The 16,774-nt window shown below is 41.4% G+C and overlaps 1 protein-coding gene across 1 annotated transcript in view; it reads left to right on the forward strand.

Annotated features, from left to right (window-relative positions):
- Positions 1–1,113: 1,113 nt before the first annotated feature.
- lsp1a (lymphocyte specific protein 1 a) overlaps positions 1,114–16,774 on the forward strand; it is a 40,605-nt gene continuing 24,944 nt past the window's right edge. The window contains exons 1-2 of the mRNA XM_042505356.1: positions 1,114–1,181; positions 12,440–12,586. Of these exons, the coding sequence (XP_042361290.1) occupies positions 1,123–1,181; positions 12,440–12,586 (206 nt within the window). The 5' untranslated portion in view covers positions 1,114–1,122. The remainder of the gene's footprint in view (positions 1,182–12,439; positions 12,587–16,774) is intronic.

Genomic DNA, 16,774 nt, shown 5'->3' on the forward strand with positions numbered 1-16,774 from the left:
ACTGGTGGAGACACCGGCGGGGACACCAGCAGGGAAAGAGTTGAGCAGACACCAGCAGAGACACTGGCGGGGAAACAGCAAGGCGGGGACACCAGCGGAAAATGAGAGCGGAGTGGATTTACAGACATCGGCGGAGACACCGCAGAGACGCACACTAGCAGGGACAGGGAAATCAGCAAGGAGACACTGGTGGGACACCAGCGGAAAATGAGACCGGAGTGGATCAGTCGGCATCAGTAACTCATCCCCGACTTTCACTTTAAACACGCAGCGCCGTCACGTGTGGGCTGGTCAGGGACAGGCACGAGAACAAAGAAAGGGCGCTAACGGGAAATTATCGTCGGGTTTTTTGCTTTTTTAGCGCGAGCAGCATCGCCCCTCCAGCATGAGGCGCTCTAGAGGACCTCCTATATCGAGAAAGAGAGATAGAGAGATAAACTGTTGGCAGTCAGAGGTGGGTTGACATGTTGAGTCGGGGACGGGGATGGTTCAGTAGTGGATTTTTTGGGGGGGGGGGGGGGGGGGGGGGGGCTATCTTCTTTCATTCCCCCTCAGGGAAGACCACATGACCCGGCATAACAGAGAGAAGCTGCAAAGAAAAAAGAGAGAGATGTTGGGCCCCGCTGCTCTGAGCTCTTCAATGAAAACCACATGTAGGACAGAGGAAGGGGGGTGAAGTGTGTGTGTGTGTGTGTGTGTGTGTGTGTGTGTGTGTGTGTGTGTGTGTGTCTCTGTCTGTCTTTAGGGGAGGGAATGGGAGGGGGGGTGTAATGACTAAAACCCAGCCTCCAAGAGAGGAGGGAGTCACTCTGAGCACCGCTGACATTCCCAACAAGTATTGCAGGGGAGAAAACTCTGTGTGTGAGTGAGTGTGTGTGTGTGACATACAACAAGAAAGAGTGTGTGTGAAACCACCAGAGGAGTCTTAACAGTGTAACACACACACTCACATCATTCTGAGCTCTGGGCTTCGCTGCGGCTGCAGGACAGAAAGCTGCCTTCAGTGTCGAGGTGGAAACTGAAAGGAAGACGTTTTTCTGAGTGATCTGTTTGTTTCTACCAGAAAGAGAGAAGAAGAGAAGAAGAAGAAGAAAGAAGAAGAAGAAGAAGAAGCCAACCAACATGTCCAACGCTCTGCTGAGGAGAAACTCCAGCAAACAGGGTTTACAGAACCTGATGAGGTATGTGGTCGATGTCTCTCTGTGTCTGGTTTGTTTGTTTCTGTTGAGCTCACAGAAACAAACAGCTCAGTTTAATATTTAAAAATGCCCACTGCATGCTCACTGTGAATGCTCTTAAAAAACCTGGAAAAGTCATGGAATTTACAGTTTCATGAAAAAACTCACAAAAACTTTTAAAAGAAAAAATATTCTGAAATGTTTTCTTTGAAAAGTGTCAAAAAGAAATTGCCCAAAACCTTTAAAAGAAAAAAAACAAAAAGTGAAATTTAAAGGGAAAAAAAAGCTGAAAAATTATTTAAAGACAAAATAAAAATCGCCACAGATTTTTTTTTAAAAAATAGAATGGCCAACTTATTATTATTATTATTATTATTATTTTTTTTTACAGAAAACAAAATCACCCAAATGGTTTCTTTAAAAAAATTACTGAGTATTTTTAAATGAAAAAAAATATTTTTTTTTTTATGAAAACACATTTTCATTTGGCATGTCTTCTTTAGAATTTGAGAATGAGCCGTCCCTCTTAAAAAGATATTTTATCTTGCCTCCCCCTTAGTCCACACCCCCCTCTAATAAATGATGAACTGTCCCTTATATTTTTAAAATAATATATATATTTAAAAAGCCATTATTTCTTAAAGCAACAAAAACAGCAAGGAGTATTGATGGTTGTTTCTGAAAATGTATTGTCATGATACTTTGACTCAAAGTCATGGAAAAGTCATTTATTGGTAAAAAATATGTGTGAACCACTTTAAAACTGTGTGTGTGTGTGTGTGTGTGTGTGTGTGTGTGTGTGTGTGTGTGTGTGTGTGTCTGTCTCTCTAAATGGGAACAGTGGGATTAATTGGAGTGTTTTGGGTCATGCGGGGTTTTGGGGGGATTTGGGGTTTTTTGGATCGACTTACCTCCACTCTCATTAAATAATCACAACAAAATAACAGCGTTAGAAATGTTCCAGCTCAGTAATCTTTATTATTTTCCTCTTAAAACACTTTCAGCAGCACATTTAACTGGTGAGTTCAGACTAACCGGGAGGTTTGAGACGAGCTGGACGCCCGAGGCTGACTCACAGAAAAAGGGGAAGTGGTGTCGGTGGCCGGGGTCAGAGGTGAAAAGTCGCCTGAGTCAGTCTTTTGTGTTTTTCGGGTGGCGACGCGTCCTGTCTTCTTTTTCATCCTGTGTCGGGTTCCAGTTGGTTGTTAATGGAGGAGATAAGAGCTCGTCCTGCTGATGAGCGCGGGCTGTAACGGGGGATTTTTCTGTCTGCAGAGACGGCGTCAGATGGTGTCAGATCAGTCGATTAAAGAGTCATTAAGTCTCAGCGTGACATCAGTGCTTTTTCGGCTTTCTGTGTCATCATCATTCAACACGTCGAGCTCGCACAGACGAAAGGATCATACATACATGACATACGTCACGTCTGTTAAGTTGGATCGTTTTTGGGCTGATGTCATACAGTCGGTCCCAGCATGAGTCAGCAACAACTACAGGAGCGGACTGTCACTTTGCCTCAAGTAAACTTGAGTCATGAATCAAAAGTTTTCCAACTTAAGAAATAAAAAAAGACTTGCAACTGATTTTGACCAAAATGCGCTCTTTATTTTTTATTTATTTATTTTTTTGACAGGCACGCACCATTCGCGGTTGAAAGGATAGTTCACCCCAAAATGAAAATTCAGTCATTATCTGCTCAGCCTCACGCCGATGGAAAGTCGGGTGAAGTTTTATAGTCCGTTAAACGCTGCCGAAGGTTCACGGGGAAAAGGCGCTGCAGTCGTCTCTCAATCAGTCGAAGCAAATGGTGCCCAATATTCAAATGTTAAAAAAATACATAATAAAATCACAAAATGTCTCCGTGCTGCTCAGCAGAAATACTCAAAGTGTCCTGAAGTTGTTGCGGCTCCACCGTTAGGGGCTGCAGGCTACAACAAGGCTAAAAACACGACGCCAGTGACGTTTTTCAAAACAACTTCTCACGTCGGGGCTTCAGGACACTTGTAATACTTCGGCTGAGCAAAGAAAACTCACGACTAACCTTCATAGTCTGGATTTTATTTTTTCCTCTTAATCTTTTTAATTAATTAATATATTATCTCATTCTATTTTAGTTTTAGAATTACTTACGTGTTGCTATCTATTGAACTAATTTATCTTTTAGTGTTTTATCTAATTTTACAGTTTTATTCGTTAGTGTGTTAGTCTTTTTTTTAGCACATTTTACTGAGTTATCTTTTATTATTTTCATTTTATTTCATTTTTAACATTTTACCCTAAAGCTCCAATGTTTCCTCATTAGGGATTTAAGATAGTGTTTCCTCAGTTTGTCAGTTTTGTGCTACATTATTTTTGTCTCCATGTATGTATTGATAGATTGATTGATTAATTTTGTGGTTTTATTCTGTCTTTTTTTTAACGTTTGAGTCCTGGTCACCATTTGTTTCGGTCGGTCGTGTTTTGCCTCAGGTCTCCTCAGGTTTCTCTTGTTTTGAGATTAATTTATGACTTTGTTTTTCTTCTAAACTTTCTCATCAAAAGATTATTTAGTTCACAGACAAAATTCCCGTCAGAGCGATTCATGAGGCGAGCGTGTGAATCTTCACTGTTAAATTAGGAAATTTTCCCTCTGTGGTGACTTTCCATCAGCTCAGGGGTTTCTGTACAAAGCTGATGCAGGATTTGTCATAAAGCCTCTGACTTATGGAGCAGTTCGCCTCGTCTTCGTGTCTCTGGAGGTGTCGTAATCGGTGAGCTCGCCGTAAACGTCTGAGTCACAGCGAGGAGAGGAGAAGCCGGGCTGGATGTTTATGGAGCAGATAACAGCTGGAGGAGGCGGCGTCCAGCTGTGATTCAGTCCACTCAGCAGATGGCATCAGTGTGGAGGAGCAGCGGCGGTGACATCACCCTGAAAACACTCGCACGAACGACGTAAGCATCTGAGCTCGACGGTTTTACATCCATCATCCACGTCAGGCCGACTGATTCGTGCTGCGTGTTTAGGTCGAGGGACGCTGCCTGCGATCCCGTTTATTTTGGTTTATTCTCCACAGAAAAGTCCAAAGTTAAGGATTCAGAAATGTTCAAATGGTTTAAACGGTGATACTCAACCTGAACTGCTAAAGGGGCCGCTTTAGCAGAATGACAGGAGGCCAGGGGCCAGGGGCCAGGGGCCAGGGGCCAGGGGCCAGGGGCCAGGGGCCAGTCACAGCAGCTCCCTACAGGTTTTATGATATTTTATGATGACTTCTCTCGGATTTGGGGACATATCTGAGATTTTAGGACATGTCAAGAGTTTGGGGATGTTCCTAGAATTTAAGGGAAGGTCTAGGGTTTTAGTATGTTTCTGGGATTTTAGGACCTTTTTCAGATTTTAGGACATTTCTAGGATTTGAGGATGTTTTTTGGAATTTAGGACATTTATTGGACTTTAGGACATTTTTCAGATTTTATGAAATCCTTTGAATTTTAGGACGATTCTCGGGTTTTGGGACATTTCTAGGGTTTTAGGATGTTTATCAGATTTTATGAAGTTTGTCAGATCTTAGGACGTTTCTAGGATTTCAGGACATTTCTAGAATTTTGGCACGTTTCTGGGATTTTTAAACAATCTGGATTTTCGATACAGTCGTGTCTCTTATGCGTTTTATGGTTTTGTGTCTTTAAGGTGTTTTGGTTTTGTGGTTTTGTGTCTGTTTGTGGTCATTCTCAGTCTCGTCCCGGTACATGTTAATTTGACATTTTGCTGGTGAAGGTCAGGGGGCCTCCTGAAACTCTGGGGCCCTGGACCTGTGCCTGGTAGGCCTGTTCAGTAGTCCCTCCGTGCCAATAGTATCGTTTCCATCTGCTCCTCATCGATCATTGAGCTCAGCAGGATTTTCGCTCTTAGCGTTTGTGGTTGATTCCTTTATTTGTGCTCAGTTTGCACCTGTTTATTTATCTCTTTTGTCTCTTTATACTGACATTAAAACGCTGTCTGGCTTTCTCGAGAGTCTCAGGACTCTCCTTTAGCTTTGAAGAGATATTGTTGCCAGGTAACATGAGATGGTCTTGTTAACGGACGGCAGCGTTGTGACTTTGTTCCGCACGGACGCTGCTGTTTTCAGTGAGGAGGAAATAACCGTCTGCAGATCTTCACAGTATCACAGCATCAGAAACACGCCGTTATCAGATTGTGTGCCGGGTCGAGGCAGGCATGCAGCGCGGCTGTTTTTAATCAGCTCTCTCCGGGTGATGTCATCCAGGAGGCATACCTGCTTCAAAACAAACCAACTGCTGCGACCTCTGACCCCCAAATCCCCCACACATGGGTGGGTGTCCTCGCTGTTTACGATACGGAGAGATAAGGGACTGAGGAATGTTTTCGGGCTGGAGTTAGCTGATGAGTGATGGGGCGCTGAACTCTCCCTCTCTCCGCAGGTTGTCTGCATTAAACGGACGGAGGGAAAGTAAACAGAGAGGGGCTTCCTGTTTCCAGGAGTCGAATCTGTGAGAGCAGATAATGTGACGTGATGCAAACACACAAGCAGAAACTCCTCTGTGGTAGATACTGGACATCTTTACGCCAACTGGCCTTTTTTGTACTTATATATCGAATTTCATAACGTCATAGCGGATACTTTAAAACCTAACATCCCAACAACGCTGTGGTTAGCATGTGGTTAGATTCAGAAACAAAAAAATGGTAATGTTTAGGAAAAGATCAGATTTTTGTAGCACTGTCCCAGCAGGACAAACAGCAGCTGGCCTCTATAAAACACACATCTGGTGGCTAAAAAGTCACTGTAAATGCAGGCATTACTCCCAAAAGACAACGGGTTTTGTTGTTTGTTGGTCCTAAAAAGTGGTCTGCAGCTTGGGAGACGTCTCACCTTGGGGAGACACCTCCTGCCCGTCAGCTCGTACACTACATCACTTTAGGAACGTCGATATACGTCAGTGATACTCAACTTACACTGGCCCCTCACAAAAAAAGTGATTCACACTAGGAATCGCTTCTGTACTTTTAGTACACAGAAGGTCCTAGAAATGTCCTTAAATCCTAGAAACATTTTAATATCCTAGATACAGCCCAAAATCCAAGAAATGTCCAAAAATTTAAAGAAATGTATTAAAATCTTAGAAACGTCCTTAAATTCTATAAATGTCCTCAAATCCTAGAAATGTTTTAAAGTCCTAGATACTTCCTTAAATCCTAGATACTTTATACGTCCTCAAATCCTAGATATGTCCTCAAATCCTGGAAATGTCTTACAACATGTACTAAAATCTGTGAAATGTCCAAAAATCTATGAAATGTTAAAACTCTAGAAACATCAGAAAATCGGAGAATTCTCGTGAATGCGATACCTCGAGTGACTTCGCTCAAATTTGGCACAAGCATCCATTTAGACAAAAAAAACAACTCATCAGGTCAAAATTCAAGGTTTTACAGTGTCATGTTTTTGGACATGACTCAGGAACTCATGCGCTAATTCTGACAAAATCCATATCCAAGAGGTCAAAGGACAACTTCATACGGCATAGGTAAACCTGTGCGGCAGTGATTCAAGTGTTGACTTTGTGATAATAAGTTTTTAAAAGCGGTGGACGGCGATGTTGAAGTAACCGAATCTGTGAGGCGAGAAAAATCAGCAGTTTGACTCTGCAGCTCGGCGCTCTTTCCCAACAGCTCGCCTGGTGACTTTTTCCCGTAAGTGTCGTCTTTTGTTGTTGTTGTTGTGCGAGAGTGATTCAGTGCCATCCGACTTGTCTCAACACAACAGTGACATCATCTCCCAAACGTCTTCCCACCGTCCTCGTCTGTCCCACTGAGCCCGGCGGGGCTTTTCAGGCTGCTATTATTGTGTCATTCAGCCGAGTCATCCCTCCGCTGACAGCATGCGCGCTCACAAAGGAGCAGCTAATACTTTTAACCTTTGCTGCTCCTGACAGCGAATCCCTCTTTCTCTCTCGTTCCGGTGAGACGTCGCCGGACAATAAAAGCCGAACAAGTGCAGACAGATAGAGAGCAGCGGCCTGTGGGTCGGATGGCGTGCTGGCAGGTGGTGCAGCTTTTTATCTGCTTTCTGTGGGTTTGTGTTTCTGGTGGTTGCTTCTAATGTCGGTGGTCACAGAGCTGAATTATTGAAGTTTTTGAGGACACGATTCTGCCTCGTAGCAACCGGCTGCGTCTCCAAAACACTGGAGGGCTGTTAGAGAAACAGGCCAACTTTTTGGAAAACCATTCATCATTTTCTTTGCCATCTTTTCCCCCAGAGTCAGATGAAAAGAGGGATATCATCTCTTTTTGTCTTGTTAGTGTAGCTGAACACAAAGGCTGGAAGCAGAAGGAAACTGCTATAAAAACAGTATGATTTTACGTTTGGTGCATAGTTTATAAATGTAGCAGGCCTGTGTTAATGTATTTTCAAGAGCTGAAATCATCAGCCGATATATGGATATGTAAATCAACTGTTCTTTTACATTTTTTTCAATTTACAGTGTTTTTCTTTGAGAGTAAATTAACCATTTGAAGAGAGAGCAATGCAACAAGCAGTTTAACAAGACAAAAATTAGCAAGAAATTAAAAAAAACTTTAAATTAAAAAACAAGTAAGAAAATGCTCAAGAAAAAGTGCTGGAAAATATATGTATTTATTTGATAGATTTTATTATACTTCTTTTCTTTTAACAAAATTATTTTAATTTTAAAATAATTTTGTTAAAAGAAAAGAAGTATAATAAAATCTATCAAATAAATACATATATTTTCCAGCACTTTTTCTTGAGCATTTTCTTACTTGTTTTTTAATTTAAAGTTTTTTTTAACTTGCTCAGTTTTTAAAAAGGTAAAATAGCTTACAGTGCCACTATGTTTTTAGATGGAAAAAAACCCACAAATTATTTTCAGTACACAATAATCCCAGTCTGGGATATGTCAGTGTGTGAGTGTAGCTGCTGACAGTCTGGGATATGTCAGTGTGTGAGTGTAGCTGCTGACAGTCTGGGATATGTCAGTGTGTGAGTGTAGCTGCTGACAGTCTGGGATATGTCAGTGTGTGAGTGTAGCTGCTGACAGTCTGGGATATGTCAGTGATCAGCAGCTACATTGACTGTGACAGGTCACCTAGTGGAAATAGCATGTATTTCCTCCATATGCCAAATATGGTCAAAATGACCTCATCAGGTGGAAAATAGTCAAAATGACAAATTCAGAGTCAAAAGCCCAGAATGACACCCAGAAATAATACAAGTCCTGTTTTTCTGCTCTGATGGCTGTGGGATCAAAAATGTCAGTTTGAATGGGTTTCAATGGAGCATTTTTGACCTGAACAGTCTGAATGTAACTATTTAGTTTCCACAGTGTGTTTGATTTGATTTGATTTTTATTTATTTCAAACATGTAAAAAAGGAAATAAAGAAATATTGCACAAAAACAGATAAAAGCAACACTGAAAAAATATAAAGCCAAAGCATTGTCTAAGTACAAAATGACTCGCTTTACTAATTATATTTTAGACTATTTTCGACTAATTGTAGGAGTTGAGCTGGAAATTCAAAGATTAAACAAAAATACATCTTTTTTCCAAAATGTATGCCAAAATTATCAAAAAATGAAAACTGAAAAATGTTTCAAACGGCCCCTAAGGGTTAATATTAAAATACTCTGGTCTCACTGCTCCCACGTGTTGATGGTTTGAACATTCTCAACAATCACGAGGACCTCCAGGGCTCAAGGGCACTTTGTCAGCCTTTAATCGGAGGAAGCGTTGATGGAGGCGGCGTGCTCAGTCTTGCCTCTGGAGTCGGTTTACACAGAAACAACAGGACGACAGAAAAACTGCTCGTCTCCTGCTGAGGAAGTGAGAGTGTGGCGTACATGTTGTTGTAATTGTCTGAGAGAGGCGGCGTTTAGCTCGATTCAGTCCAGACTCTTCGGGTTTTTGGATGATTAGACGCCACAGAAAAGAGAGAGAAAGGAGGAAGTAAAGCTGCCGGTAATCCCGGTACTTAAAATCACTCTGAGGGAGAGATTAATTATTTAGTCTGAATCAGATGTTTGAGGCGAGCATGACAGAATCACACAGCGCTGATTACAGAACGGAGACATAACATTCAAACAGTCTGCTCGCTGGGTCCAAGACCTGCAGCTTTAAAAAACCAAAACTGCAGACGAGCCAGAAACCAGAGCCAGAATTTAGACACCGCCAACTGTAGGTTTAAGGTTTTATTTGCAAAAACAAAACAAGGAAGAAGAACAAGTTGTGCGTGTGAGATTTAGGGCTCCCCTCTGGGCTTATAAGATCACCTCAATAAGTTTAACAAAAGTCACGCAGCGGGTTCCCATAAACCCTCAAACTGCACAAACTGAAATCATGCATATAAAATACGCCTAATGGAAACACGTCAATTTTGAAAAAAACTTACATTTATCACAAAAAGCCTTTAAGCTCACATGAAGTGGTATTTCAGGCAATTAAAAAACCCACATATTTCCCAAAACTGCAATGGAAACACTTTTTCACTTTCATAGGTCACGTGATCTACAACAAAGAGCCTTACCAAAGATGTGTGCTTTTATTTCAGTAACATTTTTAATTCAGGAATTTTACTTGTAAGCAACAGTTTGTTTTTTTTAGTCTGAAGGATCTGAATCTGAGATGTGTGCAGTGATGCAGAGGTCTGAAGCTTTTATTTTGAAAGTCAGCTGTCTCTGTATCTGAATGAAGCGTCCTGACGCGGCGACCGCTGCTGCTTCCAGCTGCTATCAGAGAGTTTCTGACCCACATCCAGCTGCTGACCGGCTCTCCTCTCCCGGTCCCTCCGTCCTCTCAGCCACTTCCTCTCTGCTCGTCCCTCCGTCTGCTTACAGGAAGGACAGAGAGACAAATGGAGGAGGAAGTGTTACTGATGCTGACAACAGTTGAGCTTATCAGTAACAGACCTCTGGATCACCAGCTATTATTATCTATATTTATTTTTCCCAGTTCTTCATGTAGGTTGGTAGTTTTTTATTTCCACCAGCTCCTGATGGAAAAACCTGTCTGTAGCCGTAAAATACTCCACTGTGTTCACCAGCTTTTTATTTCTGAGGTAGGGTATAAATGCAAAACACAAACTCTGCATTTCTGGACATTCACAATGTCCCCTGCTGTTAAAAAACCCTTTTTCTGGGACAATGCATTCTGGTAGTTTTAGGTTCTCTACTTCTTGAGCAAAAGTGTCCTTTCTGGCATTACCTAAAAGTTAATTTTAATATATTCATTATTATATATCTTTGAAATATATACAGGCCTATATAGTGAGGGCACCTATAGGGTGGGAGCCAGCAAACCATCAAAATCCTAATCATCCGTGTCAGCATGTGTGTGTTGACGGGTTGTTGACGTCCTGGTTTGTTGACGTCCTGGTTGCCATGTGCTTTTGTTGTGTAAACATAACCATGTGCTTCATCATCCCACCATGTGCATTTGTACCTAGAGCGTAATATGCAGACGCAGAAGGAATAACTTGAGCGTAATATGCAGACGCAGAAGGATAACTTGAGCGTAATATGCAGACGCAGAAGGATAACTTGAGCGTAATATGCAGACGCAGAAGGATAACTAGAGCGTAATATGCAGACGCAGAAGGATAACTTGAGCGTAATATGCAGACGCAGAAGGATAACTTGAGCGTAATATGCAGACGCAGAAGTCCACTGCAAAACGACAACATGTGATGAGAACATGTTGGAAATGAACATTATTGGTCGGCTGACTAGCTAATATTAAAGTTTATGGTTCTGATTCATGTGATTCCTCATGCAAACAAAACAGAAATCTGCACGTAAAAACATCACATCTGCAGATTCGAGTGATCAAACTAATGTTTTAAAGTGATTTACGTCAGCGTGTCCGGCTGAGGATAAGAGCTCTGTTTCGCTGTAGAGAGGAGCGCTCACACATGTGAGTGTTCATGTTTGGCACGTCGTCTCTGGATAAATAAAGATTAACAGTGTTTGTAATAAATGCCGTGATGTAACGGCGCACACGAGGTGGAGAGCACGTGTGTTTATCCTGCAGGTAAACACTTCTCCTGCGACGCTCGGCAGATGTTCCGTCTGGCCGGATCTCAGCCTCCTCACGGCCGAGATGACCGTGAGTCAGTCTGTGATACGTGACAAATGTTTCTCATTGGAGCTTTTATTGTTTCCCAACCAGCACTGATGAAAGACGACATTTAAGAGGAGCAGCCCCAGTGGAAAAGTACTCATGACGTGTCAAAGTCAGCTTTTAAGTGAAGTTTGGGGGATTTTGGAGTTGTGTCATGGAGCTCAGAGACAGCTGAGCAGAGTTTTTGAATTATATTTGTCCGAGCACGTCTTTTAAAAAAGTAACAGGTGCTTTGCCAGCACATAAATTCAATTTTGTTGAGAAACTATTGTAAATATTGTAATATTTTGTTAACCGATGAATCCTTGCTGTCACTTTTCAAGCAACAATTGCAAACTTTCTCCGTGTCCAACTACTCAAATATGATTATTCTGCTTTTCGCTGCTTTATGTCACTGTAAACTGAATATTTGTGACAAAACCAGCAATTACGAGTGGCACAGTAACAGTTGCTGCATTGGTGAATTGCACCTTTTTCGCACCTCTTTGTTATTTAGTTTCTATTTTTGTTTTTGTTTTGTTTGGTTTTTCAACATTTGGGGCACACTAATCAAGCAAGGGGTGTCCTCTCCTCAGAAATTTTGACTTTTTCTCCATTCTGGTGAATTTTTATGCACCGGTTTGCAGCTTAGTTGCCAGAAGAAAATGTTCACATCATCAGTTCTGCAAACCACAGATATATTACATTTGTATGTTTCATACATTTCATGAAGGAAGGCAATGATGAATCCCAAAAAATAGTAAAAAGTACCTTAAAAAATAGCAAAAAAAAGATAAAACCGACCTGAAAAAGTTTTGATCCACATCAGTTTTCTTTTGTTGCATACAAACACCTTTCACAAGATTTTGAACCTTAAAGATATCCTGTAAATGGAGGAAGGTGAAAAGAACATGACCTAAAAATTTGTTTAAAAGGAAAAAAAAGAGAGTTATTGTAACAAATAATTTATATATATATATATATATATATATATATATATATATATAAATCTATATACTCCGTGTAAACATACATTTTTAGCCCTTTTTCACATCACCTCCTTGTTTGTCTTTGTTTGTTTCCTTTAATATTTATTCCATATTTCTTTCCCAGTTTTGCTGACTGTGCTCTTCTCCCTCGTCTGCAGGCTGACGGCTCAGAGGAGCGTGGAGGACGCTGAGGAGGTGGAGAGGGAGCGCCGGCGAAGAGCTCGGGAGGCGTCACGTTGGACCAACGGCGGCTCGCTGCCCGGAGAGTTTTCGCCGGAGAACGAGACGCCCGCAGAAGAGAACATGTACGTACACACTCTGGGTAATAATAGTAAATAATAATAATAATAATAATAATGGTAGTTAGAAAAGGGTTTAAAGTGATTGAACCAGAAAAGAGGAAAGAAAAAAAACAAAAAACAGTTAATTGAAATTAAAAATAAAATCAAATACCCAACGTTAAAAATAATAATAATAATAAGAAGAAGAAGAATTAATAACATTAATAATATGCAATTTCCTTTGAAAACATGGGAAAAAGCAATGTGCAACTTTGTAAGAAATATTCCACAAATTGCATGAAATTAGTATTGCATTTTTCACATATTTCATATTTCATATTGCATATTTCACATTATATTACAGAATTATTATTCTTAATTATTCTTTTTTTTCTTTTTCTTTTGTCATTTTTTCACTTTTCATTTTGTATTTATTATTATTATTATTAATAATAAATAATAATAATAATTTGTTTTTTCAGGTAATTTTACTCTTGTTTTTTTAAATTTTAATTTTACTCTGCTTGCTAATTTATAGGTCATTTCTTCTTTTATTGCTCATTGACTTCGTGATTTGCTCAGGTTTTAAAGGGTTAAAATGTTAAAGTTACCAAATTTGGAGACGCATGATTTCAGCCGACCCTCATGTTTAATTGTTTCCACATGTCAAATGCAAATATGACATCAAACAGTCACTAAATTCCTCGTCTGTGTACTCATGAGAACCCAGGAAGTTATTAAGTGCAGAACATTATTCACTCATTGGCCCCGTGTGTAACGACTTCCTCTACGAGCTGCTAACTGCGCGACTGAGTGTTGTTCCTCTCTGGCGATAACTGTGAGTTTAAAAGTTTTGTCGTCACGTTCGCCGGCCGTGAAACTCAAAGCTCCCCTCGCCGCCGCTCCTCGTGATACGCTGGCTCGGTTTCACAGTCGTCTGGTTCCATAAAACAAACGTTGCAAACAGCCTCTTCCCTCCCGCCGCGCCGAGGCGAAGACAAACACACAGCTGCTTTCTCATTACACAACCTCTGAAGAATGTTTACTACAGAGCGTCTGCAGGGGAAACTGCCATCGTGTCAAAGCTTGCGGCGTTTCAGACGACTTTTAATTTCGGGCCGTTGATTACAGCCTCCGACACCTTCTCCTCCGTCACATCAGCTGCTCTCAGGCCGCGGTGACCAACGTGAGGTTGCTCGGCTGCAGCCTGTAATTGAAAAGTTTTCAGCACAAGAGGCAGCGGTGATGTAACGCAGCTTTAAAAATCCCCTTTTGCTGCATGATTTCCTGCCGCCTCTGAGGTCAGAGGTCAAGTGCTGGCAGGGTTTTAACGCATGGATGTTAGTAGAAGTAAGAAGACGGAAATCTTTAAAAGCACTCATTTATATTTTCATCAGAAATTTCCCAAAATAGCTCTTTACCATAGTTTTTATTGAACAAACAGTTTTTTGGGGACTATTTTCACAGGCGGATTAATCCACATTTTTAACACAAAGATTCTGCTCATAGCTTCCCTCTGTCGGGATTAGAGATCAGTAAGAGCAGAGATACTCAGATTACTCTGCTCTGGGGCCACTTTCACAAAATAACAGGAGGCCAGGGGCCAGTCACAGCAGCCCGTGCATGTTTGTAGGATTTTAGGACGTTTTTTGTATTTTAGCATGTTTCTAGGATTTTAGGATTTTTCTACGATTTTAGGAAATTTCTTGGATTTTTCAGAAATTTCTTGGATGTTTTTTTAGGATTTTAGGACATTAGGGTCATAGCTGGGACCTCTGTCGGGGGTGTGGGGGATCCTCCTCTGGCTCTATTTTTTCTTGATCAACAAGCTCTATTTTGATGCTTTTTTATTCACTCTGGCACCTTATGGAGACTAAAAGTACAAAAACAATTGACAGTGTCAGTCACTTTATTTTTATTGTGAATTAGAAAATTGGGAGGGGCCAGATTTGGCCCGTGAGCTGTCAGTTGAGTATCACTGATCTAGACTCATAAATAGCTCCACAGGTGAGAGGAATACATGTTGTGGATTTTGGGGTGAACTGTTTTTTAAATAACATCCTACAACTTTTTCTCGAACAAAGCAAAACCACGAAATATAAACTTTCAAGCAAAAACAAATTAAAGACTTTTCAGACATTAAAATGAAGAACATGATGGTTTGCTTTTGACTCAGTGAACAATTTTGAGAGCAGAATCATTTTTTAAAAAAAGAAACCTGAATTAATTTTAAAACAAAAACAGAGATCCTGCCTGAGAGGATCTGACCACGAGAGGAGACAGAATGTGATCAGAGGTGGAGGTGTTTCTCGCTGCCGGGAATGCGTTCAGGTGTCCACACTCACAGCAACAGAGACATGGCTGCTCGTTAAGGCTGATTAGCTGCTGAGACTCCCATCATGCAGCGGGGGCTCCGCTGGCCGGCCGGGCGTCTTAATCATGTGGGGAATGCTGAGTGAATTCCTTTCTGCCAGCTCCTGGGAACACAAAACACACTTGCATTATTTAAACTCAGGAGGCGGAGCAGCTAATGTGCTTATTGTTGAGAAAGTGTCCGATTCATAAATTCACTGAATCAACATTTAAACTAGAGGTCAAACATTATTTAACAGTGATTTAGATTATACAGCGATTTCTGTGCAGAGGGAGCAGCTGCGGGGCTGCTGCAGGGTCTGCTGCAGGGTCTGCTGCAGGGTCTGCTGCAGGGTCTGCTGCAGGGGCTGCAGGGGCTGCAGGGGCTACAGGGGCTGCAGGGTCGCTGCAGGGCTGCAGGGGCTGTGGGGCTGCTGCAGGGTCGCTGCGGGGGCTGCGGTGCTGCAGGGGCTGCGAAGCTGCGGGGGCTGCGGGGCTAGCTCCACACTGCACTGAGCCTTCACAGGTTTTAATGTAACTTTCTGCCCAAAACAGCCTCAATCCAACCCAAAAACTTTCTTACTTCAGTGTTTAGGTGTCAGGCTAAAGCCACGTTTAGATGAGAGTCGAGTCAAGTCTGCGTTTTTGAAAAAAGTCCTTGTTCCTATGACAACATAACCTCTTCCCCTCTGAATTCGTCAAATAGCATCTCTCTGTCAGTGCTTTGGGGTTAGTAGTGTGACACCAAAAGCCACCTTCCGCGTCCACGTGCAATGCACACTAACGCATCAGATGTTAACGCAGTCGGACAGAACCAGTGGCGTTGTTATCATACGCTGGCTGACAGCAGGATGGCAGCAGGCGTTTTTACATGCATACCTGCGGCTTCACTTGACAACGTGGTCGGACAAAACCTGAATTTCACGTGGAAGTTCAGTTTGCTTGCCGTGTGGATGTTGATAGCTGCCGAGAATGTGCGCTCTCTGGCACAATTGTCCTTTTTCAAAAAATCACGCTCTGGAAACCAGTTTCAAGGATTAGGTTTTCAGGCCCTCAAAATGCCATTTTCGTGTGAACGAAGAGCCAAACCACAACAAAAGTTTAATGTTTCATGCAAGAACCGTTGCAGCGTAAACAGCCCCTAAGTCTCCGTTTACTGAAACAGCGGAGAGCTCGTTACCAAAATCACTTAATGCTTTTTGACGGACAGAAACAGAGCTGAGAGCAGCTCCGAGCCTGCTGCCAGGAGCCCACCTGTCACCTCTGAAGCACACGGCTAATGACTTTGTCCCAAAAGCTTTTCAAGAGTAGAATCAACAAGTTAAACATCTCAGCGCTCCATCAGCCGGGAAGACAGCGTCTCATCTGTACTGACTGACTTCGAACTTCGAAATGTTGTTTTTCCAAGAAATTAGCTAAAGAAATATGTTCATGGAGATACATTTATTATAATTCAAATTATAATTATATTCAAATTTATTTTACAGAATTATTATATTTTAAAGCAAGTTGTCGCTGTCTTTTCTTTTATTTATTAATTAGTTTATTTATTTTTACTTTTCTTTACTTTTTTTGTTTGCTTATTTGTTTTATTTTTATAATTCTGAGGGAATTTTAATTTTGTAATCCTGTACTTTTCACAAATGTCTCGCTAATTTTGGGGTCATTCCTTCTGAAGTTGATCATTGCCTTTTCCTATGTTTTTAGAAGAAATCTTATTAATTTGCTCAGTTTTCAAAGGGTTAAAAAAACAAAACAAAACCAGAAATGGGAAATAACAGAAGGCAATAAAACAAAAGAAAGCCAAACGGTTCCAGGGAGCACAAGCTGGAGGAAACGAGGTTAGAGTTAGGATCAAAT

This window comes from Plectropomus leopardus, chromosome 17 (genome assembly GCF_008729295.1).
Source record: "Plectropomus leopardus isolate mb chromosome 17, YSFRI_Pleo_2.0, whole genome shotgun sequence".
Classification (NCBI taxonomy): Eukaryota; Metazoa; Chordata; class Actinopteri; order Perciformes; family Serranidae; genus Plectropomus; species Plectropomus leopardus.